The sequence below is a fragment of the Pristis pectinata genome, chromosome 2 (genome assembly GCF_009764475.1).
Source record: "Pristis pectinata isolate sPriPec2 chromosome 2, sPriPec2.1.pri, whole genome shotgun sequence".
NCBI lineage: Eukaryota > Metazoa > Chordata > Chondrichthyes > Rhinopristiformes > Pristidae > Pristis > Pristis pectinata.
Genome location: NC_067406.1, coordinates 122,402,615 through 122,423,544, shown reverse-complemented (window position 1 = coordinate 122,423,544; position 20,930 = coordinate 122,402,615). Strand labels below are relative to the sequence as shown.

The 20,930-nt window shown below is 37.7% G+C and overlaps 1 protein-coding gene across 1 annotated transcript in view; it reads right to left on the bottom strand.

Annotated features, from left to right (window-relative positions):
• Positions 1-484: 484 nt before the first annotated feature.
• Positions 485-20,930, bottom strand: part of LOC127587105 (alpha-1,3-mannosyl-glycoprotein 4-beta-N-acetylglucosaminyltransferase B-like) — a 137,059-nt gene continuing 116,613 nt past the window's right edge. Inside the window, 6 exon segments of the mRNA XM_052045329.1 lie at positions 485-530; positions 3,718-3,830; positions 4,476-4,563; positions 6,937-7,015; positions 8,780-8,973; positions 14,558-14,665. Coding sequence (XP_051901289.1) covers positions 507-530; positions 3,718-3,830; positions 4,476-4,563; positions 6,937-7,015; positions 8,780-8,973; positions 14,558-14,665 — 606 coding nt within the window. The 3' untranslated portion in view covers positions 485-506.

Sequence of the window (20,930 nt, the reverse complement as noted above, 5' to 3'; positions counted from 1 at the left end):
CTTATAGGACGCAATTGCCCAGAACAATGATCTAACCCAGCTCACACTTTCAGTTGGAAAGAACATTAATGGCAGCAGTGACAAAGAGAAAGTCTAAAAGAACCACCCCCTTCCTTCCATAATAAAGATAAAATGTAATTGGTACAAATGATAATCATAACAGTTCATTACAATTCAATGTTAAATTATTTATCTTAGTGCTAATTATGAAATAACCTTTTGTTTCTATGTAACATCACTGAAGTTTCATTAAAATGACATTTTTAATTAATAAATAAACTTCAATTAATTTGGTCAAAGATAATTTCAAATTTTGCATAGCTACAGTATCCCGCTATTGAGGTTTTTCTTGGTATGTGAGCAGTCTCACTGGATGATTTTTCACTTGATTGCTCTTTCAATATTGTCACACTAGATGGCGCAATTGTTGAAGAAATCCGTAATACAAACTTGACAAAAGTTCAAGAACTAGGTGCAGTTTTGATGGGGACCACAATTCCTTCCATTTATGTCGTTGCTTCAATGAATATCTGATTAAAAAAAATGCAGAATTTAAAACATCAAAGTTTTAAAAAATATTTTGTAAACTTTATTGTGAATCATATACTGTTTAACATTCTTGGGAACATGGGCTCACACAATACAACTCCAGGCATGCAATGGGTACTGCAGCCTATTGAAAGATGCAGGCTCCCAGACAAGGGCCAGCAAGTGGAGATCTGTTTGCAGATGAGCACTTGGAAACAAAGCAACCTCTGAGATACTTCCAGCATTCCTGAAAGGAAAAGGCATAATAGGCAGTGTGCTGCTTACCCCTCAAATAGTTAGACCTTTTATGTTCACCATATCACAAGTTGCTCTTTCTCACAAACACTTCCCCTGAATCGCTCAACAGACGTGTTGTTGCGGCAAGCAGCCCGCAAACTTATGATTAATAGTAGGAGTCAATCCAATGGTTTCCTCTGCCATAATTGTGCCTTCAGGGAGCATTCAGAAGCAAAAGAGACACCATTCTTATTCCTCTTTATGTGTCAAGTTCCATTTGAGGATAGGTGGAATCTTGATATCATTTAGCAATTGCTGGAAGTTCAGAGATGATTTTGGTGAATTTCCAGGTAGGTATTCACCTCAAATAATTTTGCCTCTTACAACTTTTCCTATGTGTGTATTTCAGATGCAAAGTAAACACATAAAGACCTAAATAGTTGAATGGTTGCACATGCATTTTGAGAGAAGCTGAACAGCATTTTATTGTCGGAGGTAGCACTCATGTTAAGGTTGCAGGGTGACAGGATTTAAAAGCAGGCAGCTAAATTTCAAGAAATCTGCAGGATCTGCTCATCATTATGATCAGGCCTGTTATTTGCACACCATTTGTCTACCGATTGATGTGGGTTTGATAAGAAATCATTTGAATATCGCCTTTACACCATCAACTTTAGATCATTAGACACCTTGGGGTGCTATAATCCATGACCTGGCAACAGTGTTCCTGATATTGACCTCATTGGTGATGTCCTCCCACATTCCTTGTCTCCTGAGAGATTAATGATTTATCTCCTCTTCCTATACAATGTCACATCAAAACACTTTTTCTCCCAGCTTTAGCCATTTATACAGTCAGTATCAGTGCACGAAGTCCAAATCTCCGTCCCCTTTAAGAGGGCTGAGTCCTCCTGATAAGTTTGCAGCCCACGAATAAGTGGGTAGCTTTGGTTGCATGCACACATTACTGGAAAGAGTGAAATGAACAGGTTGGCACAAGAAATTCTGCAGACGCTGGAATCTGGAGCAATATAGGTAAAGTGCCGGAGGAACTCAGCAGGTCAGGCAGCATCTATGGAGGGAAATAAACAGTCGATGTTTTGGGCTGAGACACTTCAGGACTGGTAAAGAAGAAGGCAGAAGCCAGAGTAAAGATGGGGGTGGGGGGAGGGGGAGGGGTAGGAGCACACGCAGGCACGTGATAGGTGAGTCCAAGTGAGAGGGGGAAGGTAGGTGGGTGGCAGGGGGGAAGGAAGATGTAATAAGCTGAGAGATGATAGAAGAGGCAAAGGGCTGAAGAAGAAGGAAATAGTTATGGGTTTCATAAACTGCCAATATTCCTATCAAATAGGCATGGGCTAAATCAAAATCACATCATCCCCTTACCATTCCATCCCCTCTGCCCCAAACACTGATATATTTAATGATGTTATTGAATTTCTAGGCTAAGTATAACACTTACGCTGCAGTAAAAAGTCTTTGGCACTTTACAAAAGGAAAAGGCAAAATACTTCTTAAAAAGCCTGGAATAATCCCTATATTGGACTACTCTCACTGTATGCAGTTAGAAGCACATTAACAAACCAGCATTTTACTTAAGACAGAAATGATTCTGTTCTAATAACTTTATGGTGATTTCAAGTTTCCCTTTATGCAAAAAATCTATTAAAAATAAATTTCAATGAGTAGATGTTTCCCAATTTGGCAGAAGTCTTTGTTTTTTCTGAACAGCAGTATTATAGAAATAGAAATTAAAGTGTCATGTTTCAACCAAAAATGAGTGAAGTCTCTGAGAGGTCTCTTATACCTCTGCTTTCAGCAGGGAGATGAGTAGGGGAATAGGATAAGAATAATAATTCAGAGACACCAAGCGGCACAAGCACACCAAGTAGCTTCCAAAACCTGCTGAATACCCATACCTCCCCGTCTGTAGAACTTAGATTGGCTGTTTCATTACAAGATACCTGGGGAGGGTTCCCTTACAATCCAATATCAGATTGTGAGTTGTACCAGCTCCTGGACAGCTATATCTACAACTCAGGAGGTTTCTCAAGATGGCAGATGTGAGCTCACTGTCAAAAGTATCCTGCCACCATGGTACTGTTTTGACAATAACTTCAATGTGATCATTTTTTGACGTTAGAGTCCCCTTCAAGGCCACTAAAACTTTTACCTGGATATACTCCCTTATCCAATTAATTTATTGCATTCTCAATTCACAACAAAGCTGACAACTTTTCTCGTGTTTAAGATAAATTTGACTTTCTAGAGTCTATTGTGTTAATGCTATTGGATCTCCCACTCAAAGTACAATCATCGGAAGTTCTGAGGTGGCTGAACCTTTGAAAAATGGGGCAATAGTTCATTCTCTTTCTGGAAAAAATTGGGAAGGAAATTTGCATTACAACATATAGAATCCAATCCAGTTTTCACAAGTCATATAAAATGGGGCTGAAAGCCAGTTCTTCCTATTGGCTTAGAACTTCCCATTTTTTGGGCCTCATTATATTTGGGTACTTACTTGCCCAATTAAGGACAACAACAGAAGGGCTTTCGCATTAATGGGTCTGATAACCTGAAGAAAACAATGTGAGACAATGCTTGGAATCAAATTGGTTACTTTGACAATATCAGCAACAGCACTGAATTGTTCATTTGTCGCAGAGGTGGGCTATCTGGAGTGGACCATGGACATGTAAAGCAGGTACACTAAGGAAAACTGGATTGGTTTTTGATTATGTTACATTGGTGTTTGAAGATAAGTGTTAGCGAAGGCGAGGAAAATCCATGTTCTGAAGTTTGTGTCTGATTGCTGGTTGCAATGACTGATCCAGGGACCAGTAATAAACTTTGTCTTTACTGCTGCTGGAACAAAGTATATTGGATGATTTATATGTCAACTGCATGACAAGTGTGGTACATTAGAATGATGTATCCTTTTTGAAATATTACCTCATTCAGTAAAACCCAGAAAGGGGAGTCTGAAAGAATGAATAATCGAATCGCCTCAATTTTTCCAATCGATCCATCGACTTCACCTTCTGCAATTCCATTCCTAAATGCATCTTAAAGTGTAAAATGAAACAAGATCACAATTTACACAATAAAATATTAACATAGCTTTAACTACCTACAGGAAGATCATAGAATAGATTTTCATATTCATTGCCTTAATGGAATGCAGAGATGATAGTACTGGGAGATCCCAGATCTGCAGTAGAACCTGTCTGCTTCATCAGAAAGAAATGATGAAAATTAATATATACTGTATGTATTAAATAGAATATTGAAAGAAACCGAGAAGCAGCATTAGTTCAGAATTATTCCTCAACTTATTGTCTTAATTTACCAATAAAATAATAACACCATGTTCAAAGCCTGGAGCAGAATTATTACAATATTTCACCCAAAATTATAACTAAATTCTATCAATAAAAGCATAGAAACTGCTGTTACTAGTGGTACTGAATGAATACCTAGTATATTTACGTGGTAGTTCTTTGTTTTTAATCCCTATGCATTTAATCCCTAGGCATCTAAAATAATCCAGTTAATTCTGTGTTAAAATGTAGTCAAGCAGAAGTTATTCAAAATTCCGAGCTGGTAAGGCTGACAGTACTTTTTATCAAATAACTGGAGATATCAACGTACATTTCCAAGTTGTATAATTTTATTGTTGGATTAATCTTGTTAAATTAAAATAACGTTACCTATCCTATAATAGCCATCATCTGTTTCTTTGTACTTGGAGTATTTTGTGCTATTGTTGTGCAGAGATTTCTTCTTAAAATCAATTCTCTGAAAAATTATGAAAAAAGGTTCATTATAGCAAAGGAATCACTTAACAAAATTATTGAATTTAAATTGCATTTACATCTTTGAAAAATCCTCATTTCACTGTTTAATACAGTATATACAAAGCAATTGGAGTGAGTGATTGACATTGTGCCATCATATTGCTTCCATTAAGTGCAACTTCCATTGCATTTCATTTTGTACAGGATGAAGGGAGTTTATGGTTTTGAACGTATAAAAGCTACTTCTGTGTAGCAATAGTTGAACTTAAATATCTATCTTTCAATAGCTACATAACATTTTCAGTTGTCATTATAAATACAACAAAAGCGGAAAATGAAATGATACTTCTCCCGTGGGCATAATTAAGGACAAATCAATCCTTTTCAAGTTGGTAAGGTGAGTGCTATGACATAGAGATTGTAATGGGGGGTGGACCTCAACTTTTTAACAATCTACATGAATAACTTGGACAAAGACACTGAAGCTATTGTTGTTTAATTTGCTGATGACACAAACATAGGTAGGAAAATAAGCTGTGAAGTGGACATAAGGCGGTTACAAATAGATATAGATAGGTTAGTGAGTGGGCAAAGTTTTGGCAAATGAAGCATATTATCGTGAGAAATTGCAAACCTCTGAGATGCAAAGAGATCTAGGTGTCCAAGTGCATGATTTGCAGATAGAACAGAAAATAAGGAAAGCCAACAGAATGCTATTGTTTATTGCAAAGGGAATTGCATGCAAAACAAATTGCATGCCAAACTATGGAGGTTATGCTTCAGTTATAAATGTGAGGCTTTATCTGGAAAACTGTCCGTAATAATGATATACTTAAAACCAGGGTGTTAACGCAATGAAAGCAGTTCAGAGAATGTTTATTGACTAATATCTGGAATGGGTGGTTTGTCTGATGGGGAAAGATTGGACAGGCTAAACCTGTATCTACTGAGTATAAAAGATTGAGGGGACAATTGAAACATGTAAGATCTTGAGGGGTTTTGTCAGGATGGATGTAGAAAGGATGTTTCCTCTTGGGAAAATCTGCAACTTGGGGTCACTGTTTAAAAATAAGCAGTCACTCATTTAAGGCAGAGATAAGCAATTTTTTTTTCTCTCAGAGAGTCATGGGTCTTCAGAATCTCTTCCTCAAAGGGTGGCAGAAGCAAAGTTTTTAAATATTTTCACTGTAGAGGTAGCTCTAGTATTAATAAGCATGAGGATGAAAGGTTACTGCAGGTAGATGAGAAGGTGGAGTCAAAGTTACAGTCTGATCAAGTGTGACTTAAATGAATGGGGGAGCAGGTGAGGGGCCACCCCTAACTATGCCTTCTGTCGAAAGCTTATCAAAGGTGTGCTGGGGTCAGTGGCACTTCACTATACTGCCTGAGGCCAAATCATCATCCGAGCCTTATCGCCCAAATTGACGTTGCAGATACTTAGCAAGTTTGGCCCTCTGCATTTCACCCAGCAAAATAGGAACATGCAGGACAACGGATAGGATTCTGGATCCAACACAGACTGGGCCAATATAAATGAGCTCTGTTGCTTTTACATGAAAGAGAGTAGATATATACAGCATATGTTTGCTTTTAAATTTTGTAAGAAGATGAATAAGGAAGGGATTAGATTTTTTCAACTGCAGTTAGAGAAAATGTAATCAAGAATATCATATTATGAAAGCTTGTCAAGTAGATGAACCGTTCACAGTGAACCCATGGAATTAAAGGTTTTTATCATTGGTGCACAGTGACATGATGAATTTTGATATGTTGGTTCTCCTGTCATATAATAATTAAAATAATGACAATGCAGCAAAATCAAGGCTTAAGGTCATTTATGTTTGGATGGATGTCCTAAAAACTGAGCATATTATAGCTGAGAGCATCTGATCACTTATTCGACTAGAACCATTCTAACTGTTAGAGACTTGCACAGTTACTTGAATGCCAACCTCCATTTATAGTTCTCATCACAAAGCCAGGCTAATGAATCAGTGGTACAGGCAGATTGTCCAGTTTTAATGGCTACCACTGATTCATCAGCCTGGTTCTGTGATGCCCATATAAAAACACCATGAGAGAAAACAGTTTCCTGGTTTCACACTATTTCTCTTGTATCATAAAACCAGCACCAATGAATGTCAGATTAATCCTGCAGCATACAACATAACTCTCCCAGTTCTCTTTCGTGGTTGTACTTGCCAAGGACATTTGCAAGGGCTACCTCCCATTCAGAGTCAAGAGTTCAGAGTCAGGAACTGTGAGGTACATAGTGGCAAGAGGAGAAATGGTTGCAGAAGTGAAGGACTTTTAGATTTAGTGCTTGCTACTGAAAACACATTTCTACCTAATATTTAATAAATGATGCACTTACATTAGCTGGTAGAACCTCCACTGTTGTATTAAAAAGTTTATCTCCCGGGTGGTCTATGTTGCCACTTCTAAAAAGGTATCTATGAAGTAAAGATTGCAAAAATAGTGATTGAGAGAGAATATGTACCACACTTTCACTGTTGCTGGAAAATTGTTGTCTGATGCACAGTCTGATTATGTTAAACTGTATGATGCCAGCAGATAAATGCTTAGCTTCTTTTGCAAAATTCCTTCTTTCCACAACTTCAGTGGAGTGCTAACCTACTTATTTTAAATAGGCTAATCCCTTTATTAAAATAACAGAAAGAAGAATTATAGATCAAACTGTTAAGTATTACAAGCCAGCGCTCCAGGACATAAGAAGGCTCACTTTTAAGAGTGCCATCATTTTTTTCCTCCCATCTCCTTATGGGGCCAGAATGTTACAATAAACAAAGAACATAGCACAATCCAGAAAGCCTTACAAAAGATCATATTTTCAAAAATGAATAGTATGATTATTTATTTGGCAGTTAATTAATTAATCAGCCCTGGTCTTCCAAGTGGGTTGAGAAGGATATGTGGAGTTCTGACTCAGCTGTGTGAGGTTTCAGCTAGTTTAACTCCCAGACCTCATCTAATTATGCCTAGATGTTGCCATGTGGCTGAATGGAAGGTGATACCCAGATTTGGAGGAGGCTACAGCTGGGAGCCCATGAGAATGTTCACAGGCAGTGAGGCAGGTGGATGGGAGAGGGGAAGTTGGAGGAAGAGATGTGGAGCAGCATATCTGCTTCCAATGCAACCTTCTAAAATATTATTCATGGCCCTCTATCCCAATGTTGGAGTGAATTAAAATAGTGAAATGTGATTTGAATTTAATGAGGTTCTTGCCCACCTGCAACGCTATGCCTTTATTTTAATCCACCCCCAATAACTCCCCACCCGCACCTATTTTCATTGGGCACTAGGTTAAAATCAACCCTAAATGCTTCACCTTTGAAAATATGTATTAATTCATTGGAAAAAATATGACTGACTTACTGAGATAATGATAAAGTTTTACTTAATTCCTCTTTTTCCACCTCCAATCTTCCTGTCTCTCCAGAAAATGTAATCTTGTGCTAGTAAATTGTTCCATAAATACTAGATGAATAGTTATTTCTTGCTAAATATCTGGGAGCATTTCTGTTTCATCTACCACCACTATGTTTGAAAACAAGTGCCTTTCACAGCCAAAATTGACAATTACTCTGATCATAGTGAATGAGGATGCAAGCAGGCAACCTATTCACAAATCTGCACCAAGTCAAGCTACAGCTTGATACTCAGAGAATTTCCTCAAAGAAGCATTGAGAATATGAAATATCTTTTTACTAGCACAGGCACTTCATGTTTAATGGTAGAGCACATATAGAAGGTACAAGTTATGGGTCAACAGGAAAAGCATTGGGTTTTGGATTGGATTGCCACACCAATTTTGTTGCATGGACTCAATGACAAGGCTGTTCTCAGTTTGCACCCTACGTGACTAAGCTTCCCCATTCCTGATCAAAATAAAAATATAATGTGAAACTCATGGACATTAACTATAATTGTCACACCACTTTGCTGCAGTTTATTAGTGCACCCGCATATGACTAGCCAGTTTAAAAGTCACATTTTAGAGCTTCAGCTCTTCTGCTAACTTGCAACTTAGTTATTTTGAGATATAATGGGAAATAATCCTATGAAACAAAGGTAAAATATAACTTCACAGTGGAAATGGCAAAAACTATTAGCAACCTAAATTGAAGTGAATATGGGTGAGTGATCTTCGCAAATCATCTATGAAACATGTTTACATAATACAAGTTTATGCCAACCTTTGTATTTTCAGTGGCTGGTAGAACCTAAATTTGATGAAGTCCCCTGCCACCGGAGTAAATGTCCAGAAGAAATCCTCTCCTGTGTAGGCCTTCTCCAGACTGTGATGTTGGTAGATTTTCAAGCTGCTTGTTAATTCTGCAGTAGGATTTGAATGTCCCTTGTGCAATAATTGTTTCTTAAAGTCCTTATCCTTTAAATTAAAACAAAAAGATTACAATAAGGACTTGAAAACCAAAAATCCTACCTACTCACGAACAGGTAGAGCTCAGAATCATTCAACTTTTCAAAATGAGCGCCAAAACATTGCCTAACCTCTAGTATGCTAAGGTTGTATAGTATCAATTCCTCTGCCTCACTTTGAGGGCAAAACTGAAAGGCATAGATTTCCTCTAACATTCTGTTAGCAAGTGTACGTGCAAGTGGGAGGTATGCCTGAAAATCAAATCCTTCGCGCTGGCGGCTTTACTTTCTTAGGAGGTTAAGGAGGTTCAGCTTGTAACTAAATATTCTAACAAACTTCTACAGATATACTGTTGAAAGTATCTTGACTGGTTGCATCATGGTCTGGTACAGCAATTTGAATGTAAGAAGCTGAAGAGAGTAGTGGACTTAGCCCAATACATCACGGACACATCCCTCCCCACCATAGGCAGTATCTACAGGAGGTGCTGCCTCAAGAAAGCAACATCCATCATTAAAGATCCCCACCATCCAGGCCATGCCATCATCTCGCAGCTACCATCAGGCAGGAGGAACAGAAGCCTGAAGTTTCACACCACCAGGTTCAAGAACAACTACTTCCCTTCAACCATCCGGTTCTTGAACCAACCAGCACAACCCTAATCAATAAAGCTTAGCAACACTATGAGCACTTCGATCACTTTGCACTAAAATGGACTTTGTTTATATTTTGTTCTAATTGTGTTATTTCTTGTAAAAATTGTGTATAATTTATGTTTAATTCATGGTTTTCTTTTGAATACTTCTTATCTGATGCTATGTACCTGTGATGCTGCTGCAAGTAAGTTTTTCATTGCACCTGTGCATACATGTACTTGTGCATATGCCAATAGACTTGACTTTGATGATATTACTTACAAATTAACAAGGTAATTACAAAAGGAAAAGGTTATCTTGATTCATTCTTCCAATCTTATCTAACGATATAACATTCATTAAATTTCCTGGTGTTTTTGACTCTACCATGCTTTCTGGAATTTTATTCCATACAATGTGAAGGCATTTCCTGGAAACCTTTCAAAAAGATTCCTTCATTAGTTTGAAACTGTAGCCCCAAGAATCTACTATCCTAATTTAATGAAAGTAATATTTTAACGCTGTTCAACTGTCATTTTAGATCATGACTGATCGGCACCTCTACTTAACTTTTTTCATATCCCTTGACCTACTTTTAAATTAAATTTTATTTACAGCGTGGTGACAGGCCCTTCCGGCCCAACGAGTCTGCGCCGCCCATTTTAAACACACATTAACCTACCTGTACGTCTTTGCAATGTGGGAGGAAACTGGAGCACCCAGAGGAAACCAACGCAGACATGGGAGAATGTACAAACTCCTTACAGACAGCGACGGGAATCGAACCCTGATCGCTGACGCTGTAATAGCGTCACGCTAACCGCTACGCTACTGTGGCGCCTCGTATTATTTAGCAAAAATCTATTTTTCTCAGTCTTGTAAATTTCAATCATCTTGGTATCCACAGCCATTGGGGTAAAGTTACAGGTCTGCTGTATAAGCTATGATTTCACTCTTAGCTGGTTTTGTTATTCATTGGTTCTGGTTAAAGTCCTGTACAGCTTCCTCACTGGTACATTCCGACCTTCTCATTCATCTTGCTGTTTGCCTTTTGCAACCTGTTCGCCAGGTTTTAATACTGTAAATTGTGTACACCTAATTTCTTTACAACAACTCCTACTCTTTCTCTATTACAAAAAAACCAACAAAATTCTCTTTCTTATACCCAGAGTGTCTTACCTCACATTTCCGCACTTTGAATTCTATCTTTCATAGTTTTGCTTCATCTTCCAGAGTCTGGTTTATGACTCTTGCAACTTCCCTTTTCCAGCTACTCACTTTACTTGCATCTTCGTGTCATTTACAAAACTTGCTTACTTGCTTGGTCTATGCACAGAGTGTTTTGCACTTATCTGCAATATTTCATTTTCCCTTATTCTGCTTGCCTATTTTTGATCTGCTTCTTCCAATTTTGCTTACATTATTTGGTTTAATTTGAAAATTTGGCCACTTTGCATTAAACTTCCTGATGAGCATTATTTATGTAAATTGAGAACAATGTTAGTCCTAGCATTAAGGTCTACTGGAATTCAGTCAGTACTTCCCTTCACTCTTAGTCAGGTCTTAGTCAGGTCAGTACTTATTCATTCTCTAAGTTTATTCTAAATTTTGTGAATGTTGAGTTTTATTTGTGAAGAAGTTTATCAAAGTAAATTTAGAAACCAAGGTGCACCGGAGTGGACAGCTTGGTAAAATCCATCTGGATCACTGAAACTAAACTGAAAATGCTGAAGGTAATCATCAAATCAGACAACAGAGCAAGAAACTGAATTAAGGTTTCAGGTTGATGACTGATCATCAAAACTAATAAAAGTTTAAAAAGAAAAATGGGTGAAGGGATGTGGCGATAATTGGGTGGGGAAGAATGTAGAGATGTTTTAACATTAAGTGATAGGGAGTTACTGCAAGAAAGTGATACTGAGGTAAAAGATGAGCCAAGACCTTATTGAATGGCACAGCAGGCACAAGAGGCCTTCTATTACTTATGTCCTTGTGTTGTTTTATAGAATGGAAGACAAGGGAGATGGAATGTCAAAAAACATTGATGATAGGGCTGTGGCAAGGAAGGTGGTAAATACATAAGTGAATAAAGGTGGATCTGAAGGAGGGGTAAATAGGAAAAGCTAAAAAAAATCTGAAATGATTTGTTGGAAAGAAACCTGAAAATCTTAAGGAGGGGTTTGGAGTCTGGTTGGGAATAAGGTTTATTCAGATGCTGATATTTTAACCCATGACTGTTTCCTGTTCATCAGAGTTGGGTGATCTTTAACTTGAAAACTCATCTTCCTATATGGATGTTGCCAAACTACTGTGTTTTGCAGAATTTTCTGTTTTTGTTATAGATCATCCATTCCTTTGACCACTTAACCAGAGGTTCATTGAGGTAGGAGTGAGCCTACTATGAAGTTGTTTGATTTTAGATCACTTTTCTGATCTCGTGGCTGTGGACCTCTGTGCTCCCCTTTAAATTGTATGATATTTTCTTTAATTAATGTTTCTGTAAAGCAGGGAAACATTTACAAGAAGGCACCTGGGCTCATTGCTTTGGATGGCAGAAATAAACAGGTATAGTTTGCACAGTTTTGCTAAAGTAGAATTGGGAGCAATTACACTATATGCTATGTGAATAGAGTTTAAATGCAATATATAGGTTGTTGCATTCTTCTCTCTGTCATCTATGATAGACATTCCAAGAAGATGTGTGTAGATAATTTGTCAGCTTTCCCTGGAGTTTTTTGGCATTACTACAGGGGAAAACATTGATATTCCAACCTAAACTGAATGCCAACAGGTTTGAAAGTTACATCTTTGTTATATGTCATCCTTTGCTTGATTCTTGTGAATGACCCACATTACAAAAAGAAAGTTGAACTATGCATGGAAACCTCCTTGCTAAAAGATTGACAGCCAGCTGGAGCCAATGTAACTTCACAGCCAGTATTGAATTTCTGTTAGCCTATTGTTCTGAGAATGACCTTGAGCTCTATTTTCAGAAGTCTCTGCAAATGATAAGTCAGTTGTTTGCTTATTTTTTGCTAATAGAGGGCTTTTTATGCATTTGGACTTGCATTTTGCCAATGCTTTCCTTTTGACCAAGGTGCTGAGTTGGTAACTTTGTGGGATTTATCCAAACAAAGCTCAGGTTTGCATGGTTTCAAAGCACATAGAATGTTGAATCCTTTAAGTCTGTTATGTGCCAAATGCAGTTACACAGCCGTTCTATGCATGTGTGGCTCTATTCCTCAAACAACTGAAATATCAGTTGGCTTCAAAGTCTTTCTCCACTATGATAAGATTATGCTGTGTTTTTCTCCTCCATTCAAAAGTCAAAGCGGAGTTTGTTGTCACATGCACAAGTACATGTATGCACAGGTGTAGTGAAAAACTTACTTGCAGCAGCATCACAGGCACATAGGATCAGATACACAACATTCCCAAGAAAAAAACATAAGTTAAACATAAATTATACACAATTTTTACAAGAAAGAACACAGTTGTAACAAAAAAAGTCTATTGTAGTGCAAAGTGATCATAGTGTTGCTCAATAAATAGTGTCATAGCCAACAAATCCAGTAATTCTTTCCCAAGTAACTGAAGTTCAGATAGGCATTTATCATTCTTTTTGTTTGTGTTTTAACTTAAAAGATCCACATAGACTTGGTAGATTGGATTCAAAGCTGGCTTGGCCATAGAAGACACAGGGTAGGGGTGGGTGGCGTTATTCTGATTGAAGGCATGATAACTTGAGGCATCCCACTACACAGATTATTTTCATCACTACTTGCTCTGTCCAAATTTCTATCCCCAGCACAGCAATGAAATTACCCTTATCTAATTAACAAATGAAACTGTGAAACAGAGGGATGGTTGACTTTTGGCTCACTCCTCCCTCTCATTTTTACATACGGGCTATCTTCCCTCTACATTCTCAGTCCTGACGCAGGGTCTCAACCTGAAACATCAACTATCCCTTCGCCTTCACAGATGCTGCTTGACTTGCTGAGTTCTTCCAGTAGTTTATTTTTGCTCCAGATTCCAGCATCTGCAGTCTCTTATGCCTTCAACAAATGACACCTTGTGTGATTGTGACCATTTTGTTTGATGATACCCCCACAAAATACATTGGGATGTGTTAAAGATGCCATACAAACAGAAGTTTCTATTCACATGATGCATTCTTGTACTCAGCCGACTCTTTGAGACAGGTATTATGAGCTTTGATTGGCATTGGAAACTGGAGGTGGCTATTTGCATAATGACAGGCACATGAATGTCAAATTTAGATAGTTCATGCTAGAATCCACGATGTTTCTACAGGCTTGAGACCTGTAAAAAATAAGGGAATATGCCCTATGGATTCCAGTGTGTTTGCTCTAGCCTGCAAACTGACTGCGTCTTGCTGTTGCATCCTTTTCAGACCATGCCTGGGACTGTTCCCTGTAACTGCCCTGTTTCTACTTGAACTGGCATGGGGAAGAGACTTTCTATACAAAACCAGAACTCTAGGTCTCTCTACACCTGCAGAAATTTAACTTTCATTTGCCTATGTATTAAATTTGCCTGGTTAGTCCTTGGTTAGCCAATGCTTAGGGTGGTATCAATGACTTTGGGGAGAAAAACACACAATGTAATTAAGCAGAACCAAAATTGTTTGTAGAGAAGAGTTCTAAACTGTAACAGAAACAGAAAACCTAATACAAGATGATTTACAGTTTCCTGACATAGAAAAGAAGAATTGCATCCACAGTCAAACACAGGAGGAAAAATAACTCATGGCATAAATTTGTGTGGTGGAGAAAGACTCTGGATGACGTCTGATGCTTTAACTGTACTGGTTTACTTTGAACTGGCAAAACATTTTTGTTAACAGCTTGCCATCATGTTAAAATAGTGCATGTAATCAACACACATCAAAGTAATATGCAATAATCTTTCACTACATAGATCCTTCTGCATACCTTTAGGTTCTGAATTTTTCCAGCCAATGAAGAATGAGTTCCCACATGCTGAAAAAGGGAAGGTCTGTAGCGAATTCGCAGATTAGCTTTCTGTCTTTCGCAATGTTTCTGAGAGAATGAAAAGGTGAAAAACATTGAACTTCCTTTAAATAAGCAAATTCAAACCATAGAGTTTCTGATTGATGGCAGGAAATTATGTAATTGGAAAACCAAAAGCACCATCTCCAGAATATTTTGAGACTGTAAATATTTATAAGTTTTCCTCTCAGATACTGCAAGGCAAAACCAACTACATATAACTTCCATCAAATAAACTGCCAAAAATCCCAACTATTTGCCACTCCTACTATTGTTAATTACAAATTTTCTGAATGCTGTGTTAAATATAACAGATATTGTGTGCAGAAACAAGTGTTCACTCAGCAGTTTGCAGTTAGCAAGTACCGGTGCATCAAGGGAGCACTTGTTAGGAACTATGCACTAACCCTGACCTCCATCATTCAAAAGGACAGAAAATCTGTATCTATTGGTGTGTGGATTTTCACCTATTGCTCCTCATGAGTGGCACTCCACAATGGAATTGGCCGAGATGAGTCAACTCCCAGATTACTCCCAGTGTGGAAAATACCAAGCCAAAAACTCATCCTTTCTTTTTCAATCTTTTTATTAGTTTTCAAATTAATACAGATTGATATATAACATCAATGTTTGTACATGTAATACAAAGAGATCAGGAGAACAATCATGGCATAGATAATCATGAAGAACAATAAAATATTTTTAAAAATCTGTAGATCCCACGATCTCTTAGTAAATGAATATAATATAAAAGAAAGAAAAAGATTTATTATATATATATAAAAGAAAAGAAAGAAATAAAAATCCCCAAATCAATAAGAAAAACTATAAACAATATATCAAACCAAACTAAACTAAACAGAAAAATTTAAAAAAAGACTGGACTGAAATTTCTCAGTAGAGACAGAGCAATATTATGTTGTCAACTCCGTTCCTCTAAATTGGAAAGTTATTGAAAGGGGATCTATATCATGTGAAAATATTGAATAAATGGACTCCAAATATTTTCAAATTTAAGCGAAGGATCAACAGTACCACTCCTAATTTTTTCCAAGTTTAAACATGATATAGTTTGAGAGAACCATTGAAAAGTAGTAGGGGGTATTGGATCCTTCCATTTAAGCAAAACGGATTGTTTGGCCATTAATGTAACAAAGGCAATCACACGGTTAGCGGAAGCAGATAAATGGCCAGACTCTATCCTTGGTAATCCAAAAATTGCAGTGATAGGATGAGGTTGTAAATCAATATTCAATACATATGAAATAATGTTAAAAATGTCTTTCCAGTATTTTTCCAAAAGAGGACAGGACCAAAACGTATGTGTCAAAGAAGCCACATGTGATTTACATCTGTCACATATAGGATTTATATGGTGATAAAAACAGGCTAGCTTATCTTTTGACATATGGGTCCTGTGAACTACCTTAAACTGTATCAAAGTGCGTCTGGCACACATTGAAGATGTATTAACTAAATGAAGAATTTTCTTCCATGTGTAAAGATGTCTGGAGTTCGCTTTCCCATTCATTCTTAATTTTGTCCAGTGATTCTGGACATATTTTCATAATTAAATCATAGATTATTGCTCTCAAGCCCTTCTGATAAGGATTAAGACCTAAAATTTTTTCCGTAATTTCAGTTTTGTAAGGTGTCGGAAAAGAGGGTATAGTAGCTTTTGAAAAATTTCTAATCTGCAAATATTGAAAAAAGTGTGATCTAGGCAAATTGTATTTGTTAGACAATTGTTCAAAAGATGAAAAACAGTTATCAATGAACAAATCACGAAAACATACTATTCCCTTTCTTTTCTATATGGAAAAAGCTGAGTCAACTCTGGATGGATGAAAGAAAAAATTAGATTGAATGGGACTTGACAAGTTAAATTTATTCAATCCAAAAAATTTACGAAATTGAAACCATATTTGTTTTGTATGTTTAACAATTGGGCTAATCGTATGTTTACTTAATCTGGTAAGTGCAAAAGGGAGTGAAGCTCCTAAAATAGAAACTAATGAAAATTCAAGTACTGATTGGTGCTCAAGGTGTACCCATTTGGGGCACTGAATTACATCTGAATCTTGTATCCAAAAAACTAAATATCTGATATTAATTGCCCAATAATATAATCTAAAGTTAGGCAGGGCCATACCACCATCCTTTTAAAAAACTCATCCTTTTACAGCACAGAAAGAAACAGTTTTCAAAATATTAGACCTGTGTTGGCTTATTAGCCCTAATCATTCTCATGAAAGTGGCTTTGGAAAAAGAAGGGAAGGGAAATAATGGAAGTTACTCGTAAAACGGGAAAAAATATGTTAATTGCATTGTTTCTTTGCCTGGTGACGAAGTGCTTGTTAATCAGCAACGCACAACTAAGTCTGCAGTTTGTAGAGCTTTGCTCTGTTGATTTTGTTGTGGGAGGAAATAGCCTGGTGTTTAAAGGGGATGTCTAAATCCTGGAGAAATATTAAGGAGTACAGAAGTCATTTGGCAATATCAAAGAACTCACTAAAGTAAATGATATTGTTGGAAATGTATTCTGTGCAACATCATATTTAGGTCAGTCAATGGGGTTAGATCGGATTTGTTGCTATAAATACAGCTAAGAAATACAGTTTCCTTGCAACTGTACCTGTAAATGTGCATAGGGTCACAGAGAGATACAGCATAGAAACAGACCCTTCGTCTTACCGAGTCCACGCTGGCCATGAAGCACCCGATTTTACACTAATACTATCCGATTTTATTCTTTCCACATTCCAGTCAACCCCACCCCCCATTCAGGTTCTCTCACACATCTACACAGCATAGAAACAGGCCCTTCGTCTTACTGAGTCCACGCTGGCCATGAAGCACCCGATTTTACACTAATACTATCTGATTTTATTCTTTCCACATTCCAGTCAACCCCACCCCCCATTCAGGTTCTCTCACACATCTACACATTAGGGGCAATTTATGGTGGCCAATTAACCTATCAATCTGCACATTTTTGTATGTTAGTCACATGCACCATCCTGATTTGGAAACTTGGAAATGTATCACTGGTCCTTTATCCTCACTGGGCCTAAATCTTAAAGCTCCCTTCCCAACAGCACTGTGAGAGTACCTTCACCAGGAGGACTGTGGTGGTTAAAGAAGGCCATTCACCATCACCACCTCAAGGGCAATAAAGGTTGGCCTTATGAGTGCTGCTTGGAACCAGAAAATGAATAAAACTCTAAGTGATCTAATTTCCAGACAATGCGGCAGGTATGGGAGAACGTGTGTATCTATTGTATAAAAGGCATACCATATAAAGAGATAAAGTATAGTAAAATAGGAGCAGGACTAGGCAATTTGGCCCTTTGAGCCTGCTCCACAATTTAGTTTGATTATGACTGATCCATATTGACCTTTTCTAATGCCATTGATAGTCTCTAGGTGTCCCGTTATTACATCATTTATAATAGCCTCTAGCATTTTCTACTTTTGAACTCATGAGCTTTCAGGATTATATGGCATCTAATTTGATATGGAAAATGATGAAAGCCAGCTCATCTTTTCATCTCTGTGCAGAACAGGCAGAAGAGTAAGAAGCAAAGTAGAATCATGTGAACATGTGCAGCATTTACGGATGTGGCAGCAGATATGTTGGCAAATTTATGCAAAGTACATTCTGTTGCTATTAAACACAATATACTGACACACTTTTGCTTAATGCTGGGTCACAGATAATGCAGAGCATAGGCAAAAGTTGATGAAGGCAGTTGCTAGAGAAACTTTATGTATATCAGAAAACATTGTTTGATCTTGCAAAATTGGTGGTGGGAGAATTAAAACTACAAGGAGGCATGTATTTATATAAACAGGAACTTCAACCTCCTTATATTGTAGCCTTCTGGATATACAGGTCTAATTGCATTATTCTTCTTGATTATTTTTTGTACTATCCCTGGCACTTTAAGGATGTATGTACTTTGTGGTATCATGAAACTCCACTGTTTCAAGCTATTCACAGGTTAGATAGTAGTCCAAAGAGTGCACCTTAGAACACAAGAATTCTATACCAGGTTTTACAGTCACTTGCATCTTCAGTCAGTTTCTTTTTTATCTGCAGCCAAATCCATGACTACTTCAAAGGGAATTGGCAGCCTTTAATGAAACAAAATCCAATCACAGGTAGACAGGGTGGTGAATAAAGCATTTAGCACGCTGGCCTTCATCAGTCAGGACACTGAGTATAGGAGTTGGGACATTATGTTGCAGTTGTATAAGTCATTGGTGAGGCCGCACTTGGAGTACAGTGTACAGTTTTGGTCACCCTGTTATAGGAAAGATGTGGCTAAGCTGGAAAGAGTGCAGAAAAGAGTTATGAGGATGTTGCCAGGAGTAGAGGGCCTGAGTAAGACCATAAGATGTAAGAGCAGAATTAGGCCATTTGGCCCTTCGAGTCTGCTCCTCCATTCGATTATGGCTGATTTATTTTTCCCTCTCAACCCCATTCTATAGTTATAGGGAGAGGTTGACCAGGCTAGGTTATTCCTTGGAACGTAGGAATGAGGGGCAACCTTATAGAAATGTTTGAGGGGCATAGATAAAGTTGATGGTAACAGTCTTTTCCCCAGGGTAGGGGAGTCCAAAACTAAGGGGCATAGATTTAGGGTGAGAGGGGAAAGATTTAAAAGGAACCTGATGGGCAACTTTTTCACGCAGAGGGTGGTAAGTGTATGGAGCTGTCGTCCTGAAATTAATTTTCCCCTTCTGTCCGCTGTAAGTAACACAGTGCCACGAGGTCGATTCGAACAAATACCTTTATTAGCAGTGCACCGCTAGGAGAATTCTCTTCAGCACTCACTAAGAGTCGCTTCCCGAGTTCTCTCCGCACAAAGGGCAGACAGGCATTTATACAGGAATTGTCACGCACATCCCATGCAAACGGGCGCCGTGAGTTTCGGTCAAGCTATAGAGATCCCGGGACAGCTATCACACCTCTTGTCTTAGTATAATTGAGTTATAATCAAGGCATTCAAAGGCAGGTATCACCCTTCATTGTTCAGACCAAGCCTTCACCTCGATGTTAATTACACCCAGTATCGCCACCGTCTGACATATCGGAATGGTCTGTTACCCGAAACAAAGGCAGTTAACATACTTAACATTCCAACCTAACTAGTGGGTCAGCAGCTTGCTAGTCCTTGCTAGAGAAATATAAATGCATATATATATATTTTGTTTACCAGTTATAGGTATGGTTGCAATTCTTAACCCTTCACTTCCTCAGAACGAGCTGCCAGTGGAAATAGTTGAGGCAAGTACAATAGCATCATTTAAGAAGCACTTGGATAAGTACATGGAGGGGCAGGACTAAGAGGGATATGGGCCGAATGCAAGAAATTGGGACTAGCTGAGTGGGCGCCGTGGTTGGCATGGACTGGTTGGCGAAGGGCCTGTATTCATACTGTATTGCTCTATGACACTTCTTAGAGATGCAGGGATCATGTTCTTAATATACTCAAAGCACAAGGCAACTAGTTCTATGTAATTATATTTTATTCTTGTTCCTGGTATAATTTTGTTCTGTAATGAGATCACCTTATGGGTGTTGTAATTAATATTCCATAATATATCAGCCTTGAATTTTAGAATTGCTTTGAAAATCATTTAGCAGGGTAACTAAAATATTAATATGATTCTTATTAATCAGGGGGGAGCTAGCTAAACTAAATTTGAAACATATTCTGTGATTAAATGTCTTCAAAACACAGTTAAATCATAGAAGAAATACTTATGTTCATTTTCTTATGTTGATTGATCAGATCATCCACAGGAGTATGAAACACAACACAACCCTTCTCTGGATAATGTACTCCCCAAACCCTGCAAGAAGCTGATGGCCATGTCTGCCACCTGATACTCATCAATCACGTTCTCATATTGCAGCTACATTAATATAATTTTAGAAACTGATCTGAGCACTAAGCAATTGAGAAAACCATTAGAAGAGTTGTTGCATTAAACCTACCACTTATTCCTAAATCCCTAATCACTTCACTGCTATCACAATAAAATCACCACAGCCTTACATCCAAAGGATGAGAGCATTAAGCACTAATGGATTACACATAGTTTGAAAGTCAGTACCTCTGGATGAAGCAAATCAATATTATGGTGTATCATGATTCCTTTAACTGAGGGATAATAAGACACATTAACAAAAGAAAATACATTCAACTTCTCCCATAATTGGTTAATTTAAAAACATAGAAAATTGAGGTCTCTCAGACAATGATTTCCTGACCATTATTTCTTT